This window comes from Vigna unguiculata, chromosome 9 (assembly GCF_004118075.2).
Source record: "Vigna unguiculata cultivar IT97K-499-35 chromosome 9, ASM411807v1, whole genome shotgun sequence".
In the NCBI taxonomy this organism is placed as follows: domain Eukaryota; kingdom Viridiplantae; phylum Streptophyta; class Magnoliopsida; order Fabales; family Fabaceae; genus Vigna; species Vigna unguiculata.
This window is the reverse complement of record NC_040287.1, coordinates 42,797,726-42,821,124: the sequence shown is the minus strand read 5'-3', so window position 1 is coordinate 42,821,124 and position 23,399 is coordinate 42,797,726. Positions and strand designations below refer to the sequence as shown.

Below are 23,399 nucleotides of genomic sequence, written 5' to 3'. Positions count from 1 at the left end.
GAATAATCTTGAACGATGGGACTCCAAACCATTTATGAACATCAATATAAATTTGAATTTTCTGTTTAATTTTTTCTATTGAATCTTTATAATATATCGTTTATCATTAATTTTAACGTTTTAAAACATATTAAGATACAATAAAAATATTAAAATGGTGTATTTTTAATGTTTAATTGAGGACAATATGAGAAAAACTAATAAAAAATCTGGACTCCATTAATAATGGGTGAAATTGAATAAAAGAAATAAAAAGTAGGAAAAAAGTAAGCCCGATAACAAATATTACTCGTATTTGATACTCACTGTTGTTGTGGATAGAATCACCAGGAACACTTGCCATCATCGTGAGTGAATTAGTTTTGTTCTCTTACGATATGATGGCAGGATATTCAAGTTGGGTTGTTCGATTACAGAGAGAATATACAGATCATTCAATGTGTTTGTAACTGAAATAAAGTACTCAAATTCCATGGAATTCAAATAATATTCAGGAAAAAGGGAAATGTTACATTATAAATATTAGGTTGGAATGTTGAAATGCTATCACACTTTCATACTACGCTTGTGGCATTATTAGTAGCGAAAGCTTTTAAAGAGCCATTATTATGTCTTCCTCCTTCTAATTCGCCAATTCTATCTCTGCATTGTTCTCACTGTCCCTATCACCCCTGCTTTTAGACCATGCCGTAAATTTACCAAAAGACCCTTCCGTTTCCTCAAGGGTCTTGCCCTGTGTTTCGGGGAGCATGATAAAGAAGAAGATCCATCCACACATCGCGATTCCCCCGAAGATGAAGAAGGCCCCACCAATAGTGATCTTATCAGACAGTGACAAGAACGTCATCGAGATAACCCCACTCGTCACCCGATTCACCACAACTCCCATAGCCGCACCCTGGGCGCGTAGCCTCAACGGGAAGATCTCGGAGCTGTAGACCCACGTGATGGGACCCGCCCCAACGGAGAACGTCGACACGTAGGACAAAACCGTCGCTATGCTCAGGCCAATGGCCCACTTCATCACACCGCGTGAGTGATCGATGATGGTCAGGCTCACGCCCAGCGTCAGAAGCGAGAACACCATGCCGCCAACGCTGGTCAATAACAAGGGTCGACGCCCGACCCGGTCCAACAAAAACGTAGCCACCAAGATGAAAACGGTCTTGGCGAATCCAACGGCCACTGTCGCCAGAAGCTGCTCGGCGTCGGATTCCAGGCCAGCCTTTTTGAAAATCTCGGGGCTGTACAGCACCACGGCGTCTATGCCGGAAGCCTGTTGGAAGAAGTGGAGGCCCAGCGCGGCGATGAGGATGTGACGCACCGCGGGTGTAGGGTAAAGGATTAGCTCTTTCCATACACCCTCACCGCCGCTGTTCTGGTTGGTCACTTGAACGACGTCGTCGTTGCAGTTCTCCGGGATCCCAGCCGCGGCTTTTATATCTGCTAGCCTGAGCTGAGCCTCTTGGGGAGAGTCGGAGATTTTGTTGAGAACTTTTGTGGCTTCGCCGAGCCTACCTCTCATGACCAGCCACCGTGGAGACTCCGGCATGGCCAACACTCCCACCGCCAGGATCACCGACGGCACCGCCCCCACTCCCAGCATCATCCTCCATCCCAGGTGAAGTGGCAGCTTCGAAAAACAGTAGTTTGATATGTATCCCAGTAATATCCCTCCATTCACGAATACCTTCATCAATATCAACCATATCAGTTATTATTATTACTATTCTCACATAATAAAATCATCTTTCAAATTTATATCTCCACTACCTCGGGGAAGGAGGTCAGAAAACCACGACACGAAGGAGGGGACACTTCCGCCGTGTAGACGGGAGCAATCATCAGAGCATAACCGATGCCCACGCCCGCCACAAAACGCGCGAACATCAGAAAGGGATAGTTTGGAGAGAATCCCATGAGGAGGGCTCCGACGAAGAAGATTCCTCCGGCCACGACGATCGTGTAGCGCCGACCGATCCAGTCCGAGGTTCTCCCGGCGAGACACGAACCTATGAGAGAGTAAAGGTTGATGATTCCTACCACGATCTCGATTTGCACGTCCGTCAGTTTCAGGTCCCTCTTTATATATATCACCGCTCCACTCATCACCCCAACGTCTGCACCAAACTCCTCATCATCATCATCAAGTTCACATGCAATATATAGAGTACTTGGTGCAGAAGAGAAAAAAGAAGGTTACTTTTACTCATGCATGTCATGTCTACGTATAGTTTTTACTATATTTTAACACTCACTCACCATAGCCAAGTAATATGGAAGTCATGGAAGCCAATATGGCACAAGCGAAAGCAAACTTGTTCCTTTTGGGAGGCTTCTGAGGATCAAAATCCTGAAGAGATTTCTGAGGTGCTGCTTTTCCCTCCTCCATCTTCACTGTATCTCTCTTCTGCTACGTGAATAATGCAGTCTATATTTGAGTAGCCATGGGAGATGGAGGTGCCAGGTGGTACTGAAATTATTATGCAGGAGGAGTGGTTTATATAGAGAGCATTCACATGAGCTTAGACAGCGGTGTCCCGCATGTATGGGTGAACGCGTGGAACCTCTACCCTCTCTTGGAAACGTCGTCGTCATTGTTGTTCATCTTACTACTCCAAAACTGCGACAATGGCTAATGGGGTTACCTAATTTTGTTCTTCCACACTCTCTCTGCTCGCCGGTTCCTTCAGCTATTCCTTCCATTTTACTTCATCAATTTCTGAATCTACAACACACTTTAAACTTTAAACCATACTGTTTCTGGATTAAATCCAACAGATTAATTAGTCACTGGTGTGTGGATTAATGAGTGTTTAATTAGTGTGTTTGTATGTGCCTCCAAAGAATGAGGGAGTAATTATGTGTGGTTAAATGAGTGTTTACGGTGTTGGTGTGTGTCTGTCAAAAGAAGGGAGTAATTTTTCAAACATTAGTTGACTGGTGATATAAAAGAAATGTTATTAGTTACTATATATGTTTTTCAGTGAAACTTTATCAACATTGTTTTACTTTTATATTAATAAATCGAGTAAATTTAATTAAACACATTTGTAAAGCTTTATACAATTACACAAACTGAAATGAATTCCTTTACACAAGTCAAAATTAGCTTAAGTATAAATTAAGAATAAAGATTTTAAAAATTTACAAATTTACAAATTAATTCATACCAAACTAATTTTAATTTCCAAAATCTGGATATATATATATATATATATATATATATATATATATATATATATATATATATATATATATATATATATATATATATATATATATATATATATATATATACACACGTTTGTCTTAATTAAAAGGAAGTAAATCTGGGATTTGATATTATTTATTTTTTTGTAATTTTTTAAATATATACACAAGTTAAAAATAAAATTAAAAGAAATGAGAGACAAAAAAGCACCAATAAATTAAGTCATGCGTATAAATTAATTTTAATTTATACGTTTTTTTTCTTATTTGTTTATATTTGCTTATGAAAAACTATTTGATGATGTTATTATTACGATATTATCTGTTAGAAAAGATATATACACGTGTTCTTTGTTGGGTTTCTATTGAAAACAATTTCACTATGAATAAAAATAATAATAATATTTCTGATTAAAAAAAATAATCTGATTATGACAACACGATATCTTTGTTTCTCCTTCTCCTGCCTCAATAGTAGGTCATGAATTTTGAACAGTTATTCGTAATGCTGTTTATGACAGTTTATTTAAGGGTCAAGATGTAAAATTAAAATTTATTTATTAATATATTTATATATTTTTGTTTTAAGAATTTAACAAACGGATTAATTAAATTCTCTTATACAAGTAAATTTAATCTCTAAATTTAGTACGATAGGAAATAGTTTATTTATACATTATAAAATTGCATATTTGTAAATGATTAATTTTGTAAATCTCAATATGCATAATCATCACTGATTTTAAACATTAACTTATTCTCAAAGACGTTTCCAGCCTTTTTCTGGAAGTTTGCTGAAATTGTGACAAAAGTAATATATGCATCTTTCTTCAAATTTATTGAGAAAATAGAAATATTTAATTTTTCTGTATATTTTAACGTATACAGAATTTTGAACAGAAAAATAATGTTTATTACGGAAATTTCACAAAAATAAAGATTAATTTTCTAATTTTTCTAATTAGTCAAAAAAATAACACAAAAGTGAAAAATGTCATGACAAGTAATTAATATTATCGGTTCTAATATCATTGTAACTCTTTTTCTAAGAAAATACCAAAAAAAATTGACATCAAGAAGACGTGAACAAATATATAAAAGATAAAAAAAATACATTTAATCTAAAATTTTAAGAAATTATGAATATTTTAACTTATTTATTATTTATCTTATCCATTTTTATCTTTTGGCTTATCGTAAATTTTTACAGGAATATCTATAACAATACGTAAAGACGATACTTTCTTTTATCTTTACATCTCGATATTCTTATTTTATCCTTAATTATTACTTTCAAAATTAATTATTATTTTAAAATCTCTTTTATCTTTAATCGTTATGTTCAAATTTTCTTTTGTGTATATATTTTATTTTTTAAATTTTATATTTAAAAACTATTTTAATAATTAATTATATATCTTTTATTCATCTTAACTCAAATTTTTATAAAAATTAAGAAAATACGAACGTACAAACACAATAGTACTACAATAGTATCTGTGTTCGGTGATATATTATAAGTTTTTTAACTTTGTATTATTTATATCATCATTTTTAGTCAAATGTGACTTTGAACTCATCGTCATGAGACTCTATACCATTATTATAAATAACAGATTAAATGTTTATAGTTTGAGGTGTGGTAATATGCACAAATATGGACCAAATTCAGTTCATGATAGGGTTATATTATTACCAATTTATAGTTGGAATATGTGATTGTTAAATTATATATATAGTGATAAAGTGAATAATTTTGACATGAAAATAAGATAGTCCACGTGATTTTGTATGTGGAAGATTGAGGTGAGGTCAACATCTTCGTTTAAAATCTTTAACTTTCAATTTTTTTGGACTATGCTCAGAAGGTTCCCACCATGGTAGCAAACCTCTCATAATACATGTCTTCAACCTTTACATCATTTTCTTAATTAAAGCGCCGAGTCAAATCACCCAACAACAAACAAAACACAATAAATAACATAATCTATTCATTTTTATAACTTTTAGAAATACAAGATGTCAAAACATGCGGGTATTTTTGATAAAATTCATACTAAATAGAAAATAATATTGTAAATGGGCATATGCGATTAACGAATACATCGTATTTTTTATATTCGTATGTTAACATGATATATACGGATATAATATATATATTCTTAGACATTTGTACTTATTATGTTATAATTTAAATTAGAAAAACATGATTAAAAATTAATACATTGATTTTGAATGAGTTATTTTAATTTTTATTTTTTATAGATTGTTATTCAGCACTATTTAAATAGATTATTTGGACTTTGTTTAAAATTTATGAATGTTGTTAACTTTTTTATAACATTACGTGGTTTTACAATGTATTTGGAAGAAAAAATCTTAAGAATTTATTTATTATTAGGGTTTTTTAAATAAGAAATTTTAAAAGAATTTGAAGTTTTATAATAAAAGTTTAAAACTCTTTATACTTTCTTATTAAATGTTCTCTTTGTATTTTTTTTTTTAGTCTAAGTGGAGAGAGATGTCATGTGTCCAATCTCAATTAAAATGTCATCCATTTAACTAAGGTCAAAATGACATGGTTTCAATTAAAGTTAAGATGTCATCATCTTAATTTTGACCAAAACTTCATTAACTTAATCGATATTAAAATAATACGTCAACATGACATTATTTTTTTCAAAAAGACAATAAAAGTTTATTAAAGGCTAAAGTCTATTTTGGTTATTTCTTGGTTAACTTTGTTTAAGTTTTAGTTTTTGCTAATGTAAACTAAGTATAATGTTACCTCTTAGTCCATATACTAGTACAAAAAGTACATTTAACTAGACATAATATACTACAATTTTAAGAAAAATATAGTTGTACCGTTCAGGGAATGGTCGACCTCAACGTGCTCATCATGATTCCGACTTGATAAATATTTATCATAAAACAACGAGTTTTAGTCATAGGCCGAGGTGACGAGCATTTAGGCCGAGGTGGCCGAGGTGACGAGCATTTGGGCCGAGGTGGCCGAGGTAACGAGCACTTGGGCCGAGGTGGCCGAGGTGACGAGCAAATATCACTGGATTTTAGGAATAACCACCCACATGCGAGATTTCAGGAGAAAATAGTGGAGAAGTGGGTAGGTTGGTTAGCTAAAGATCTGGCATTAAAATAGTAGTTTAAAGACTGAAGGACTCTATATATACATAAGGGATTAAGGAAAAAAAGGGGGGTGAACTCAGAAGTGAGAGAGAAAATTATTGTTCTGGTTTGGCCATCATTCCTAGACTGGAACAATAGTCTTTAAAAACGCAATAACATTTTTTAAATTATTGACAAAGTTACTCTGCTTCTAAGTTATTCGAAACCTACATCCTAACTGTCTGAGTATAGATTGTGGTTCTTGTCAGGTTTTACAGAGGGGGTTTCACTGGGGAGAACAACACCAATGAGATCTGAGCCTAACCACATAAGACACTAACACCACTCTCAATCCAAAACCTTAAGGCAATGGGTTTATGGGTCGTGATTCTTATATAGTGCTCTACTTTCTCATTTCTGGTCAATGTGGGACTTAGACTCACACTTGGATTCTTAACAATCTCCCCCTCAAGGGTGAGTCCCTTCAACCACATTGGTACACCCCCCCTCCAGCGGAAGCATTTCCAACCACAAGTACTCCTTTTCTGCCCTTTTCTGTACCACCGTTATTCTTAACGGGACACGCTTTACCTGGAACCCTTACATGGGACCTTTGTCAGGAAGACTTTCGATACTGAGTATAGACTGTGGTTCTTTGATAAAACTGAAACTTGAATGATACAATCTATGACTCTCTAAGTATAACTTTCGATTCTTTGAGTTTAATGATAAAATTAATACTTAAAAATAACACTTGAATGATACAATCTCACTTGAGAGATAAAACAAACATATAAAGGATTAGACTTCACATCTCATTTTTGTTTGAGTAAAAATATCTATTTAAAAAAAATAAACCAGAGCATAATTTTTGTGCAACAATAATTACAAATATTAAAAAAAAAGCTATCTAAAATCTATGGTATCATATTCTGCATTTTTAACAAGTTTTAAATATTCTCATACAACCATTTCTGATCCTTTTAACTCAAATTAGTCTTCAAATTACATTCACTTTAAATTAATGCTTCAATACACCTTGGAAGTTCATAAACTACGATCTAATTATTTTATCCCATTTTCAAAACTTAATTAAAAGAGACTTTTAATTCAATATGCACCAAATTTAAATCAAATAAACTTAATAAACCTTATATATATATATATATATATATATATATATATATATATATATATTAATAAACTTAACATATGGTCAAATTTATTAGGAAGCTGGATAGAATCAATATATTTTAATAAATCATAAATATTTTAATATCTTATTTTTTGCTTATTTATTCAGTTTAAAATTTATTTAAAACATCCATTTTTCCTATCCAGAGTTCATACATATTTAATTTATTAATGGAAAGTAACAAGCCTATGTATTCAGATGAATTAATAATCCCCTAATATTATTCTAGTTTCACTTATTTCTTTTCGGTTGCAAGGTCTTTATTTTTAATTATTTTTGTCAAAGAAAAAGTTTATGTAGAAGCCAATTCGGTGTCAATATCTTTGAAAGGCCAAATTTATGTTTCAAATTATCTTGTCAAAAAACTTCAGTGAAAGTGGAAATATGATCCTTTGTTTGCATTTGTCAAAAAACTTTTGAAAATGTGGGAGAAAGGAATAGAGATTCTAACCGTGCAATTGTGTAAGTGAAATTTTTTAATGATCTATATCTCAAATTTGATTCTAACCGTGCATATCTAGCTATTTTAAAACGGTCCATCCTAACTTGATCGACACGAGTTTGAGTAGGACGAGGGTTAAGAAATTAAAAAAAAAAAAAAATCAATCATGGATGAAAATATATTGGACTCACTTAGTTTACGAGTTATATGAATATAAGTTGGGTTGATTTAGACTTACTTAATCTATAATTTACTTATTTTTTTAAAAAAATATTTTTTATCTTTTGAACCAGAAAAAACTAAATTTTATTATATTTATCTACATTTTTTGATATATTTGAAATCTTGCAAATTTTAATATTTGAAAAAGAAAAAAATTATTTTCATCCTATCAAATTAAATATTTAAAAATGATTAATTCTTTTAATTTTTATTTTTATATGGGTCAATAAATCAATCTACTAACTCATATTGAATTAAGTTGGATTATAAAATTTATATCTTACCAAAAAATAAATCAATTTAAGCTCACGTAATTTTAACTCAATTTGTGATGTGTGAATTATGTTATCTTACTTTGATATTCTATGTATATCCTTTATATTCTACTTTATGTTTGTTGTATTTTAAATATATACATAGTTAAAATTTAAATTTTATTATTAATATAAAATATATTTTAATGTTTAAAAATAATTATTTATTTATATTTTAAATATAATATATAACTTGTCAAAATTGTTAAGCCACCTAGCCTTTTAGATAAAACAACATCACAAAACTACAACTTGAGTAAATTTTAACGGAGATTAATTGATGTACAAGTATAGTTAAAAAAATTATCAACAATATATCCTTTAAAATAAGTATGATAAAAGTTATCAATTATTTTCTTTACATATGATGATTTATGATTATATAACCAGTAAAATAATCTCTTTTAAATTTATTAAAATTATAATGGAGATTAGTTGAAGATTAGACTTCATTCCTAAATTTGATGCATACCTATTCAAACCTTCCATGACCAGAATAGCCCTATAAACATTTATTCTGTGGGGTAAATAGGTTAAAGAGTAATTGAATTGTTTTGTCCTTCTATTTAAAGAAAGTGAACTTGAGTTAACTTCAAAATACAGTTATTTTGTGCAATTAATAAGTTAAAGAGGGTACTTTATAAATGGATAAAATTTAGAGAAAGTGAATAATAATTTATCTTTTATTTATAGGAAATGAATTTATGTTGACTTTTAAATATATTATTATCCAGAGATGAAAAACAGAGTGCAATGGAAAGAAACACGAAGAAAGGGGTAGGACGGTCTTTTTACGGAAACAAACGATAGTAGTAGTAGTAGAGAGTGGGTGAGTCGAGTAGTGGAGGTGAAGGTGAAGGTGTCGCATCTTTAACTTAACCGGCGTTTATAATTGCGTTCCAAACCCCGTTCAACCGTAACCGGAGGCGGAACATGGGTGCAAATTGTGGATGTGACTTTTGATTTTCATCATAACTTGGTGTAGCGTTTCTGCTTCTGCTCCATTCATTTCAATTCAATTTCTAATTTCGTATCTAAAATAGGAACACGCTCATCTTCACACTTCCCATTTCCTCATCTGCAATTTCCATTGCCGACACCGAAACCCTACATTTTCGCCTAGTGGTCGATCGGTTTCCGGATTCCTCGCCAATTAAGGTACGCTGCTTTTACTTCCGGAGCCGTGTTTGTTTCGCCATGACTTAGAATCGTTTCCGCTACACACAATTTTTGCTTAGGGCAAGGATTTTCGTCGTTTTTCTCCATAGCCATTTCGCGTTACTTTGTTGTAAGAGTTTAATGGGTCACGAGATAATGCTAATTATATAATTAGTGTTTACGTGGAGTGTAGGATTGCTGTGTGCAAATATAAGGTTGTGAGATGGAGGATGGTGAGAAACCCACGGGTAATTCCCATGGCATTTCTGATATGGATGTTGTTGATGCGGCTGTGCATGGCCAGCGTGTGTCGTCCTCCCCTACTGACAATTCCCCTGCTCAGCAACAGCAGGATCAAGTAATGGTCGAACAGGGCGATGATAACAAAAACGGCGATTCTGATCCTAGTAATGTACCAGAGACTAGTGTAATTAGCGAGAATCAGTTTGAGGTTGAAGATTCCAAGACGGTCTCGCACCATGAACTTATCACTCCTAAGCCTAAAGAAAAGAATATTAGAGAAATGAAGAATGTGCTAAATGATACTGAGGTACTTACTTCCAGTAGATGGCAGTAGCTTTTTGTTATTTCTCTTTTGTACATTGTATTTATCTTGCCTTTCATCCACAGATGACTGAGTATGATGAGTATGGCACACCTCTAGACCGGGAAACATTTATGAAAGAGCTTGAGAATTTCTACAGAGAGCGGTCCTTGGAATTTAAGCCTCCTAAGTTTTACGGAGAGCCACTAAATTGCCTTAAGTATGTATAATATCCCCTGTGACGCAAGGGTGTAACCCCTTTCTCATAAGCATTCTAAAGGCTAGTTTAAGTTGGCCTGACCTCCTCTTTGATATTTGAATGTGTTACTATACTGCTCTGATAGTGGATCCCTTACATTTCCATGGACTGCAGGTTGTGGAGAGCTGTTATCAGACTGGGTGGCTATGATGTGGTATGGATTAGTCTTACAAGTTATTTTTGTCAGATCATCTCTTTGAATGGTTCTAGGCCATGGCTGTAATTCTTGCATTACATTACTTACTTCAAACCCAAGTTTGTTGTTAATGCTATTTCTAATAGCTCCATCTCATTCATACCTTGCGTAAGATAAAAGGGCCGTTTATACTTTATATAGATTTAAACATTTTACCAAATGTCAAGTGAGTGATCAACACAATTTCCCTATGTTCGATGGCTTTGCTGGTACCTCACATGCTGAAGTTATGCCTTCAATAGTGTTGTTTGTTATGTTTTCCTGATGTTTGATGGCCAAGCTAATTTTTGGTATTATCATTTCTGCACAAATGATTGGGTAGACACTGGTTGTAGCACAGATAGAACCCAAGCTGTGGAAGTCAAACATTTTTTGACTTGGTCTTCAGGCCTCCTGTCAACTTTTCAAAGAGCTAATCATTTAGGATTTGTCATTCCTCTAATATATATATATATATATATATATTTTTTTTTTTTTTAATTTTGGAAGATATTGTAGGGCATGTTCAAGTAGTTATGATCTGACTTGTGGAGACATAGTAACAGCTTTGGCCTGTGATTTGGTCTGGTACTTTCTATAGTGTCATGAGCCCAGCCCAGAGTTTTTTTTTTTTTTTTTTTTGTGCTGGAACTTGATTTTAATTTATTTTGTAAATTTTGGAATAGGAAATATCTTTACATGTTTAGTTTATTTGGCATTTGGGTTGCTTCTGATTGGGCTCCTGGTATCATGTTTAGAATGATAGAGAATGAGACATATGATGAATTTCATGTATTACAATTATGCAGTCGAACATATATTTATGTCAACAGACAAATACAAGCATAATTACGTTACATTTATATACAATCACTCTGATTAATCATAATTAAATATGTCACATGACATATAATAGGCTGTATTTTTAATTATTACTATAATTGCATTATTTCTATCAACATCCATAACTTTTATTTCAGTTGGTGCTAAAATGTTTTAGGCCCTTTTAGTTTATTCATTACTAGTAACTGATAAAGTTGATCTCATTGATTTGTTATATGTAGGTAACTGGCTCCAAGTTGTGGCGACAAGTAGGAGAGTCTTTCAACCCCCCAAAGTAAGGCCTAAAGTATAATTGTTTTGTAGTTCTTATTAAGCTTTCGTAGCCTCATCATATTGAATTTCTGCTATTTACTGTCACCGATGAATTCTTTGTAGTTTTCTGAGTTGTTTATAACTGTTTCTTATTAACATGGGCAATTTACTTTCTAAAACATCAAGTGCTGAATTGCATTTTTGACCCTCCCACCCACCTCCACTAGTTTGGACCCTGTCATGTGTGATTTTATTCCCCATAAAAGTTTGCAAGCCAGTCAGTCCCCCTATTATTATAAGATATCACATATTAACTTCCAATTGTTAATAGAATTAGTTGATCTGCCTGGCAGTTTTGCAATGTGACTAGTCATTGTGCTGATTTGGATTAATTAGCCAATCACAATTCACCACATCAGAATAAATTGTTTAAAGAAATTAATAATGTAATTATTGATAATATCGTTTGTTGAAAACATGAGTAGGTGTGATTATGTTGGAAAATAAAAATTATCTTCTATCTGAATTGCCTTGGAGTTTCTGAATCTTGGTTGTTTAGATTTTTGAGAGTTGAATGAATGGAGAAATCAAGTGGGGGATTCTCAGATTCAATGACATGTCAACCGGTGGTGACGAAAAATTATCTGAACCTTTCTCTCTAATTTACACTGCAAGGATGTTGAGAGAAGATGTGAAATATCTACCCTGTTCCCCTTTGGTTCTTGCACCTTGCCCATCATCTAATAAGTTTTCTAATATAACAGAACTCATCACATAACGTGTTGTTGTAGACAGCAAAACCCATTACCTAAATCCATACAGTTTGCTGGTAATAAGACTGCAAATTTGAATGAGTATACAGTATGCAGTTTATGCATGTAGAATTGCCTTTAACATCATTATCAGATTCTGAAACTATATCATGCAAAATTTTGCTTGGATGTAGAATCTGATATTTGTTATTTTATAGCTCCAAGGACAGGTTTGTGGTAGTTGACTGTAAATGCTAACCATACAAGTGTGTATAATATAAAAATGACAGTAAACACCAACCATACACGGTCAACATGGTGCAGTTCAATCCCAGATTTGACTAAACCATGAAGCTCTCTCTCTCTCTCTCTCTCTCTCTCTCTCTCTCTCTCTCTCCTTCTCTCTCTCTTATTCTACATATATACATCAATACCAGATTGCAGAGTTTGTGAGCATGTATTAGTACAAAATTAACCATATACCATTGATATAACGAATCAAATCAGAACCATATTGGTTTGAACTTATTATGAACCGTATCATTGGGCCAATATGAAGTAACTTAAGCAAAACCAAACAGAAGATAGCAATAGCAGATACCATAAATTGATCCATTACAGTTCAGAATACCCAAAGAAACACTTCAAAATAAGATTGAAATTGATTTTTAATGGCTTTAGTGGTTGTCTCTTTGTAGTAAATTTTAATTATCAATGCGCATTCAAAATGACTTGATTAAAGAAATTAAATCTAGTAATTACCATCTGAAAATATTTACTAATTACTAATTAAACAGCTGTCAGATAGATGCAAGGAAACAAATTATATTTACATAGGTAAAATATGGAAATAGGGAATATTTCAACAACCAATACATGCAAAAGTTGATCTTAACAGACTACTTATCCTTAGTAATCTAGTCTCTTAGAGGTGCAAACACTTGTCCACCAAGCATGGTCCACTTTGTCAAGTGCTTTCACTATTTTTGGAGAAATATCCTATGCCTAATCTCATGGGAAAACCCTAGGAAATTGGGTCTTTGGTTTCTGTTCTCAATGTTAGCAGACACCAAAAGGTTGGCATAAGGATATCCTTGTGTTTCATGTCATGAGGTATAATTTGATCTTAAGTTCCTTTAATTTTTGTTAATCTTATAAATTATTTTATCTTTGTTCCTTTAATTATATTTAGTATAACTTTTTTAATCTCAAATTCCTTTTTTCACTAAATGTAGTGTCAAATAATCAAATGGATTTCTAATATGGAATTCCATTGCCATGTCTGTTAATTATTTTATCTTAACTTAACAGATGGCTCATTTGCTTAATTTTAAAAGGGTACTTGATTGACTTGAATAATATTAGGGGAACAAAGACCACATCTGTGCCACATACTAAGGGTTCCAGAATGCAAAAGCCAAAATATTTTTTCTTTTCACAACAATTCATTTTAAAAAAAGTATCACTCTGCTCAGTTATATTGAATTTTTTTCTTGCAGGACATGCACTACAGTGTCATGGACATTTAGAATCTTTTATGAGAAGGTAATTGGTGGAGTGAACTTATCTCTAATTATTATAAATACTTCATCTTTTTAATTGTAATAATTGATAAATTAGAATTGAGTTAAGTTTTGATGATTGGAATTGGCAATTGTTTTTTTTTTTCTGAAATAACCAGTGAGCATCAGTTTTAGTTTGAATTGATGTATATTTCATGCCTCTAAATGTAAAAGATAGGAAGTGTGTATCAATTAAAAGAAGACAGCTAACTTATCTCTTCTTCCACTACTTGTGTTGTCTGTCATAGGACTGAACGCCTATTAAACTAAAACCAAGATTTGCCATCATTATCTGCTTTTATCCCTTCAAATATTTCAGCTGTGATTTTTGTTGCCTTTTCTTAGTCACTTGTATGATCTTCTGCTTTCCTTTATCCTGAACTGGACATTTGGACAGGCACTTTTAGAGTATGAAAAGCATAAGAGAGAGACTGGGGAGCTACAACTCCCTGTTGGATCATTCCATCAATCTCCAAATGTGGAAAAAGAGGTTTGTATAATGTTCTTTCTTTTTCTATCCCTTGTGTTCCTTGATTTCATAGGTTCACAAGAAGATTACTTTTATTATATAAGATCATATGTTGTTTTCATTTGTCATGTGAACTTGAATAAAGCTCCTTCTTTTGTTAGTTATGCTCCTATTTTGCCTGAGACACAAAGGTTGAGGAGTGAACTGTGTACTAAATTTGAACAAAATGGCTGCTGGAATGAAAACATTAGGCTTTTACGGTTGTGTATGAAACAAAAGAAATAGTCTAAAGTCCTGGGTTTTTGTTGGTACAATTCATTAGGAAGTTAGGAAACCAGTGATGGGGGTGTTTCTTTTATTGTCGATGTGGCTAAAAACTTTTGAACTTTACCATTAAAGAGAAGAAGTAGAAACCAAAAAAAAAAAAAAAATTGGCACAGAAATTATCCATCAACAAAAGCTGTTATCATACTAATTAATTTAAGATACTGAAAAGGAGAAACCAAAATAGTTGCCAACAATGCCGAAAATTGCAACCATTGTTGGTGATGCTGTCAACTATGGAAGGATGCTCTGACTTCTGAGCATCTAAAAAGACCTCAATTTGTGACGTCTAGATTACATCAAATGATAAGCAAGGAGAATTTTTACGGAAAAGAGCATTTGAAACATGACTTCGAAGCATGTAGCAACATTTCAACCTCTACCATCTGTTTGTATATATCAAATAATGAGTTTCTTTTTCAGACTACTGTTTACCAGGCTCCAGGATCAGGTAGAGCACGAAGGGATGCAGCAGCCCGTGCAATGCAAGGTTGGCATGCTCAGCGCCTTCTTGGATATGGTGAGGTTGCTGAGCCAGCTACTAAGGTCTGTTGAGACCTTTAAAATTACATTCTTATCCTTTTTATCATTTTATTGTTCAGTGTAACTCTCTCTTATAGCAATGTATTTACTACTGGGGTGTTTGTCATGTCTTGCACAGGACAAGAGCTTCAGTTCCACACCAAAGCGTGAAAAGAACCTAAAAAGCATCGGTATGCTCACTACTAACATCACCGACTTTCTCTGAATTGATTACCTCATTTATTTATGCTTCAATGAATTAGGTATGATTAATAAACAGAGGACGCCAGCTGGTTTGGAGCATGCTGAGAAAGCTGCAAATATAGAAGGAGATAGGCAGTTAAGTTACTGGTCTTTTCTGTTAATTAACCTGTAGTCCTGTGCATAGATTCATTATCTCTGTTCACTGTTGGTTTCTCCCTCCACAATCATTTTTTAATTCATGGTATTGCCCACCCATCCCTTTTATCTTGAAGTACAATTAGTACTATTGAGTAAATTCTTTTTGCTGTTACACAATCAATAAATGCTGTTTTTTCTGTTAGATTCATCGGTTTTCAGCAAAATAAAATAAGGAATTAACCAGGACAGGCTGGGGCATTTTAATGATACTTCACTATACATATCTTATTCGAGTCCTTGGAAACATCTGCATCCTTTTTTTCCTCAAGGTTTCTGCATCTATGTCCTTCCTAACGAAGGTTTTCTGAGCCAAAACACAGACAAACTGACAAAGTGAATATAGCCTGGGAGATCCTTTTGGCATTTTCTGTCAGTGAGGATTCCTTTCATATTTACTGATTCCCCAATCAAATCAACCACTTAAATTCCCTACTTTCAATCTGAAAAAGATACATATGCTCACTGATATTTGTTCGAAGTTCCAGTCCACTTATTAGATCAAGGCTAATCGAGTTTTTTATTTGTTAGATTGGTCACACCAGTGGTGGACATTGGACCCCCAGCCGACTGGGTGAAGATCAACGTACGGGAAACTGTAAGTCAGTTTGATTTTATTATTTATCTAATTTATGTCCTTTTTCATGTATCACAATGCTAAATTTTCTATCCTATTAATAGACTTTAATAAATTTTTTACCGTTTTCTGTATTTGTGTCCAGAAAGATTGTTTTGAGGTGTATGCCCTAGTTCCCGGGCTCCTTCGTGAGGAGGTAAGAACCGTGGCTCCTTGTCTTTATCCATAGTTATTTTTATCTGGAAAAACTGGCATGATATTTGGGTACTTTATTCTGTTGGTGAAACATATTAAAGCTTAACGTCAAAGTCGTGCTCCTTAGTTATTTAACAGTGACACTTGATTAAAATAATTATCAAATCCTTCAATTTATTAAATTGTAGCCTAGATTGTTTCATAAGCGTAACTGTATAAAATGGGATGGGATATACTGTTGTTTTTGGATGCCTTATTTTGACGAGGTAAATTCTGGCAGCATAGCTTTATAAATGTTTCGGATAATTTGACTTCATTTGTCCTGTAAATAATAAAACCTACTTATATATAATGATTGCAAAAGGTTCTGTCTGAGCAATGATGTATTAGCCCTTCATTTTTGTGAAAAGCACCGATATTGTAGCCCATTAAAGAATCCAACTTCTAAAGACTGGATACAATCTTGTTTGCTCATTTTGGAAACAAACTCACTTTAAATGAGTATTGTCATTGATTATGGCTTCTTTGGGTTCCACTTTTATTGTTGACCTTGTTATAACAAATCCAGGTGCGAGTCCAATCAGATCCAGTTGGACGTCTGGTTATAACTGGTACGCCAGAACACATTGATAATCCATGGGGAATTACCCCCTTCAAAAAGGTAAAGTACCTTTTCTTGACAGAGATGTTGGTATATTACTGTTTTCAGAAGGATATTATGACATTGAGAGTAAGTTAGGACGTAGCATCTTAACTGAAAGATATCTACTGAAATTTGCTGTTTTTTCAGGTAGTGAACTTACCTGCAAGAATTGATCCGCTTCAGACATCCGCTGTTGTTAGTTTGCATGGTCGACTATTTGTACGGGTTCCCTTTGAGCAGGGAGCTGTATGAATCTTCTCCCTTGAATGCTTGATTTGTGAAATCTCATCTTAAGGGGTTAAAATTAAACATTCAGGGCGAGTTTATGCTTGCAAATACTGAAGCCCTGTTGGGTTAGTCGAAACTACCAACTACATTACCATTTTTTCTGGTAAAAAATACCCAATTTCTCTAGTCCAGTATGCTAGAGTTTTCCCATCAAATGCCTTATTATCCTTATTCGAAAAATTGGACATTCTACCTCTTTTTAGTTATTTGCTGCCGCATTTTCTAACATTAACTAGAGTCCAAAAATACACGGTATAGTTGATGTCTTCCATTTGCGTGTGGATGCGTACAGAATATGCATTTACGATTACGCACCCATCCAAATGTAATATCGTATCTTAAGATTTTAGTTCGTTTTTTCGGCGTGTCTTCTTAAGTACAAAACTATCTGATAATCGAAGCAGTAAAAATTGATATTTAGACAGTCAGAAAATAAGACCTTATGATTTTATATAATATTTATAAGTCAGATTTAGAATCATAATATAACATGATTGGTAATATTTCGAATAGAATTGTAAATAATGTAAATTGTCATTTTTTTAAAATTTTCTGTTGCACTATTTGTTTATAATTTTTTGTAAATAATTAAAATTTTATATTATTTTATCAGTCATACAATTATTTTTCACCTAATTAAATAAAATATTAATATGAGTAAAAATTATTTTTTAATAAAAAATTAATATAATTAAAATACAATTACAACATATCACATCATTTCTCAATTAAAATTTAATATAATTATAATTTTTTTTTTAATCTTGCACTCACAATTTTGTAAGGACCTAATAATATTCAGTATTTATTAATTATAATGTTTAGTATTTATTACTTCACGTATAATTTTGACATAACTATTTATTATTTGTTGTATAAATTAATTTATATTAATGACATTTATGAAGATCGATAACAAATTATTTCATTTCATCTATTTTTTCTGTTACTATTTTTATTTTTTTATAAATAAATTTATATTAATGTTATTTGTAAACAAATTTTTTATTTTGATTTATTTTCTTTTTATTATTTTATTTTACATTTTTTTCTCATATTTTATTATATTAATTATTTTTATGTATGTTATTTAAAATTTTAAAGATTAAAATTGAATTAATTTCAAATCTTAGTAAAATCAAATAATTATATATATATATATATATATATATATATAAAGTGAAATCTACGTATTACGGTCTCAATGATTATATGAATCCTATAACCTTTGTGATTCTAATCAATAATCTCAATTTTTACACTTTTACCTAAGTTAACATGCTACCGGAAATGGTCAGCGTCTTTCACAATATTTAGATACCAGGAGTTCTTATAATACATCACTTCCTCTCACTCTTTCCAATGCATACTTATTTCTTGGAATTTATCCTAAGTTAAAAAATCAGAAGAGATTCATTAAAAGAATCACAAAAAGTTTTCATTTTAATATTAATTACAAAGAATGTGATAGAAATTTGGATAAGAATAATAATAATAAATAATTAATTTAGTAAAATAATTTCACTAATATGTCTTTTATCCTTTCAGCTTCTATAAATAATTTATGCAATTTTCTGAATATTCACCAAATATTCATTGCAATTTCTTTGCGTATATATAAATAATGTGTAAATTAATTTTCAGAAATAGGAACTAATAAAATCTAAACCAATTTGACTATCTAATATAATTTTTAAATTACAGTTTTGATCAATCTTTTCTTATTAAATTCAAATTTCAAATTTCATTAAAAGACAATTTTTAAGTCCATGACCTAACTTATAATGGACCGTTATGTGTGTAGGGTGGGTGTGTCTTTGTTGGTGGGTGTAGTGTGTGGGAATGTGCTTGTATGTTTGTGTATATTTGTGTCTATACCTGTCTATGTTTGTATCTAAATTTGTATCGGTGTTTTGTATCCATGTGTGTCTTTGTTTTTGTGTGTCCCTTTTGTAGTGTACACGTGTGTATTTGTATGTGTGGTTATATACGTAGACAGAGAAAGATTTATTATTTACAATAATTAATATTTTATAATATAAATTAAAATATTGACCATAAATTTAATGTTGAAAATTAATTGTTTAAAGATACTCTAGTAAATTGTGTTCTTTTATATTAAAATTTACCCTTAAAATTAATAAAGTAACAATATCTCCTGAATAGTTAAAATTGTACATTATCAAATGGAGTCCCTAAAATCATAATATCATAACAGACTATGATAGTTTTGTGGAATAAATATAGCAATCAAATAATTCTTGAAATTATATATTCACAATCTTTTTAGTTCCTAGAGTTGTAAGGATTTGTCAATTGTCTCTAGCATTAAAAAGACTTAACTACACATCTAATCTAACTTTTCATAATTTCATGTTTAAGATGATTCAAATATCATGTTATCTTTAAATCATATTCTTCAACACGCCCTCATATAAATATATGAACATGTAAATGTTTGTAAATGAAGTGATAGTTGTTTGACAATAATCGAAATAATATGTCTAAGAAATCTAGTTGTAATGAATCTGGTTATAATATATTTTAATATTATATCAAAAAGTGAATTTAATCTTAACAAAATTAACTTAAAATTGATCTCAACTAATATATTCTAGATTAGTTTTATGTCTGACCAATACGAATATGAGATCTTTAATACTTTAAAAGTAATAAGGGTAGGATGAATACAAGATCTCTAATAGTTTATACAGTAGTAAATACATTGTAAGTGAGATGTTTCTTTGTTTTTCATTAAAATCATTGTTTTATGCAATTAACATATAAAACATGTGTTATTTTGAATTGTTTTATTTATTAATTGTATTTTTAATCTCTTAAGTGCACGATTAAATTTACATAAAAATATTTAAAGTTAACATTATCATTTTTATAATTTTTTATTTGTTTACATAAATTTATCTATCCAATTATATAAAATTACTAATAGTTAATAATTCAAAAAGCGAATCTTAGTTGAATGCAAGATGTTAGAGCTGTACAATCGCATTTAGTTACATAAAATTTGGAATGTAATATTTGTGTAAATAGATAAAGCATTACAAATAAATTTAAAATGTTAACATTAAACATCAAAAGTAAAAAGCTAAACTCAATTAGCACAAGCCAAATTCACACTGTAAAATAAAAGGAAGACATATAGGAATTTGTTTTTTTTTTGTCTTCTTTTTTGTACTAATTAAAATGCTGTAGTTGAGTATTGAGTACAGTGTATAAGTAGTCTCTCGTAACTTTATGTCTTCATTAAGAAGTGATCGAAATAACCGAATAAGCTTCATCCAGATAACTGTGCCACTAAAATATTGCAGACATGAACGTTGGGGTCAAAGCAAACCATTTAAAGACTATTCTCTTACTATTTTTTATGAGCTCAAGAACATTTTCACAATTTCAAGATTCTATGAGTCACTGGTTCTGGTAATACCTTGGCACCTGTTTCCAAGTTATGTTTATCTCATAAGTACACATAAAAATCAGAAACTATGATGTTAAAAAACCATTTAACATAATTGATGATCATTTGCACCTTCTTCAAGTACAGTCGTGGATTGTCAGAAAACTTTCTGTTGAGTTGGGAGAAGAAAAAGAAGAAAAAAAAGAAAAAAGTGGTTGAAGTTCAACATCTCTTCCCATTGTTGAGACGGAAAATAGCAGAAACTAGGGTTACGTTCTGGGACAACACAGGCTTTTTGTCTGTGTTTGTTCTCCCACGTGTTTATTAAAAGCATCAAAACCCACAAATAGATTGCAAGTCCAAACATTTAGGTATTAATTAAACGGGAAAAATAATATGGTTTGTGAGCGTACCAAAGAATTTAGGTATATATTTTCCTATAAAGTACCAATCTCAGATATGAAACCTAATTAATTAAACTTACACATGATAAAGAAGCCACTTATACATCGTGGGTCTTGCCTTAAACATTATTATATGATATTTTATATTTCAATTCTAATTTTAAATCTTAAACCCTAAATAACTTAAGAGATGACATATTGTATCGTAAAAGAAAATTATCAAAAATTTAATAATTAAAATATCATTATTCTTAATAAAAGTACTAAGTAAAGCGGATAGGACATAATTAAGACATATTAATTAACATTGGAAAGAGGAAATAACATTCTTGACATGTTTTATTTGAAATGATGAGTGTTGATAGTTGCAGCACATAAAATATTGATGCATGAATATAGAAATTATGAATACTAGAAAGGAGAAGGTTTGGGTGGTGCATGAGACGATGCACTTCCACTTCCACCCAATTCAAATAGCTCACTCTGCAACCACCACGAGAAGGGGTTGTTCCTTCCATCTCCGACGTGTCCGCTTCCGGTGACGGCAGGTGGATCTTCATCGTCATCATCATGGTGGTGATTCAAGGGCAACAAGGGTAACCTTTCCAACATGGCGTTAGCGAAGGAAGCAGCCACCAACACCACGTCGCTCGAAGCCACCAGAGGGGCCACCACGATGCCCCCAACAACCTGACCCTGCGCCCCAGACAAATAAACCGACAACCCGGCGGAACCAGGCGGCGCCGGCGGAGGAAGAACCGTCCCCGTTATGGAAACTATCTCGAACCGTCCGGGGAACGTGAGCACGCTTCCCGCCGGTTGACGGAGTGCAACGTTGGCCACCGTGCCGGTGCCACTGAGCACACAAACTCCTCTCCCTCGCCGGCACGCGTATGTGGAGAGACTCTCCATCAACTCGGCGCCGAGGGAGACCTCCAGCACGTGCGAGTGTAGGGCATTCGCGCTGTCGCGCGTGACTATGACGGGCGGCTTGGGCTTGTTCTTGGACCCCGGAGGCCGTCCACGTGGGCGCCGGGCGGCGTTGGGAGGCCCATCTCCATCGTTGTTCTCCGTGTGTTGGGACGGGTTCTGGGCCTGGAGGTGTAGGGCTGGCCCGAACAAAGCCCGCGGAGCAAGAAAACCACCTATTTCTGGTTCTTCACTTCCCTCGAGGTTGTTGTTGTTGTTATAAGCAGCCATGTCCTCATCACTTATTTCACAGTGCAGAGTTTGAGATCCAAATTATCTCACCGCAACACTTATGCTACTGAACAGAAAGAAAGTTGTTTGATATAGCTTGGAAAAACCTTGGAATTGATGATGGGTTCACTAAGATTACAGGGCCACCGACAAGAGAAGGGAAGAACATGTGAAATGGTAATTTGAGTGAGTTGTCTGGTCCAGTTGGTGGAATCCGAGGAGAGAGGCGCGTGAATGGATGGTTAGGGTTTGTTAAAGTGTGAAGCGTAAAGAGGAAAGAGACGAAGGTTTTGAAGGATGAAATGGTGGGAAGGGGAAAGAACCCAACAAATTCCCATTACCAAACACCAAAAAGGTTAACCTGCTTTCCCCACGCTCCTCCCACACGCGTTCTTTCGTTAATAACACCCAATTTTGCTGTTCAAGGTAATTTTCTTTTGCCTTAAATTCATTTTGGTCCTTATAAAATTTTAAATTAGATACTATTCGGTCTTTTTAATTTTTTAAATTAAATCATTTTGATTCCCATTTAATCTGTTACTGGATTGTTAACCAAAAAAATGCTAAAGTATATGTTAGAATAAATATATTAAAGTTTCTTGTTAAGTTTTATTATTATTTCGTGCATGTAATGTTTTCTGTTCTCTGTTAACATTGACCCAAAATTACTTAATTTTGAAAAATTAGAAATTAAATATGCAATTAAAATTTTACACTAATAAAAAAAATTAATTCTTTTTTGTTTTAAACATTCGTCATTGCAATTTACAAGTACTAAAAAGTGTGTCTCATGTTCTTAGTAAGTTTTTCCTAGACTTTCAGTTACACATAAAAAAAATCATATTTAATAATTAATTATATATATGAAAAAAATTATTTATTTTGTGTCCACAATTATTATTT

The 23,399-nt window shown here is 32.5% G+C and overlaps 3 protein-coding genes across 7 annotated transcripts; 1 reads left to right on the top strand and 2 right to left on the bottom strand.

The window, feature by feature from the left end:
* Positions 1-461: 461 nt before the first annotated feature.
* On the bottom strand, positions 462-2,598 carry LOC114163008 (polyol transporter 5-like). Its single transcript, XM_028047052.1, has 3 exons — positions 2,263-2,598; positions 1,774-2,120; positions 462-1,690 (listed from the first exon to the last, which is right to left on the bottom strand). The coding sequence occupies exons 1-3, from the start codon at positions 2,390-2,392 to the stop codon at positions 623-625; spliced, it is 1,545 nt and encodes a 514-aa protein (XP_027902853.1). The 5' UTR covers positions 2,393-2,598; the 3' UTR covers positions 462-622.
* Positions 2,599-9,299: 6,701 nt separating this feature from the next.
* LOC114164813 (AT-rich interactive domain-containing protein 5) lies at positions 9,300-17,709 on the top strand. 5 transcript variants are annotated; one of them, XM_028049585.1, is made up of 15 exons: positions 9,301-9,467; positions 9,559-9,673; positions 9,867-10,223; positions 10,304-10,437; positions 10,591-10,630; positions 11,716-11,768; positions 13,998-14,043; positions 14,458-14,550; positions 15,277-15,399; positions 15,515-15,566; positions 15,639-15,714; positions 16,306-16,372; positions 16,497-16,547; positions 17,115-17,207; positions 17,337-17,709. In XM_028049585.1, exons 3-15 carry the CDS (start codon positions 9,897-9,899, stop codon positions 17,439-17,441), a joined length of 1,260 nt encoding a protein of 419 aa, XP_027905386.1. In that variant the 5' UTR covers positions 9,301-9,467; positions 9,559-9,673; positions 9,867-9,896; the 3' UTR covers positions 17,442-17,709. The 5 variants fall into 5 exon arrangements, with proteins under 5 accessions (XP_027905385.1, XP_027905386.1, XP_027905388.1 ...); XM_028049587.1 differs by having other exon boundaries at positions 9,849-10,223; XM_028049586.1 differs by having other exon boundaries at positions 9,302-9,452.
* A 3,877-nt stretch (positions 17,710-21,586) lies between these two features.
* On the bottom strand, positions 21,587-22,917 carry LOC114164717 (AT-hook motif nuclear-localized protein 29-like). Its single transcript, XM_028049464.1, has one exon. It carries the CDS (start codon positions 22,494-22,496, stop codon positions 21,708-21,710), a length of 789 nt encoding a protein of 262 aa, XP_027905265.1. The 5' UTR covers positions 22,497-22,917; the 3' UTR covers positions 21,587-21,707.
* Between the last annotated feature and the right edge of the window lie 482 nt (positions 22,918-23,399).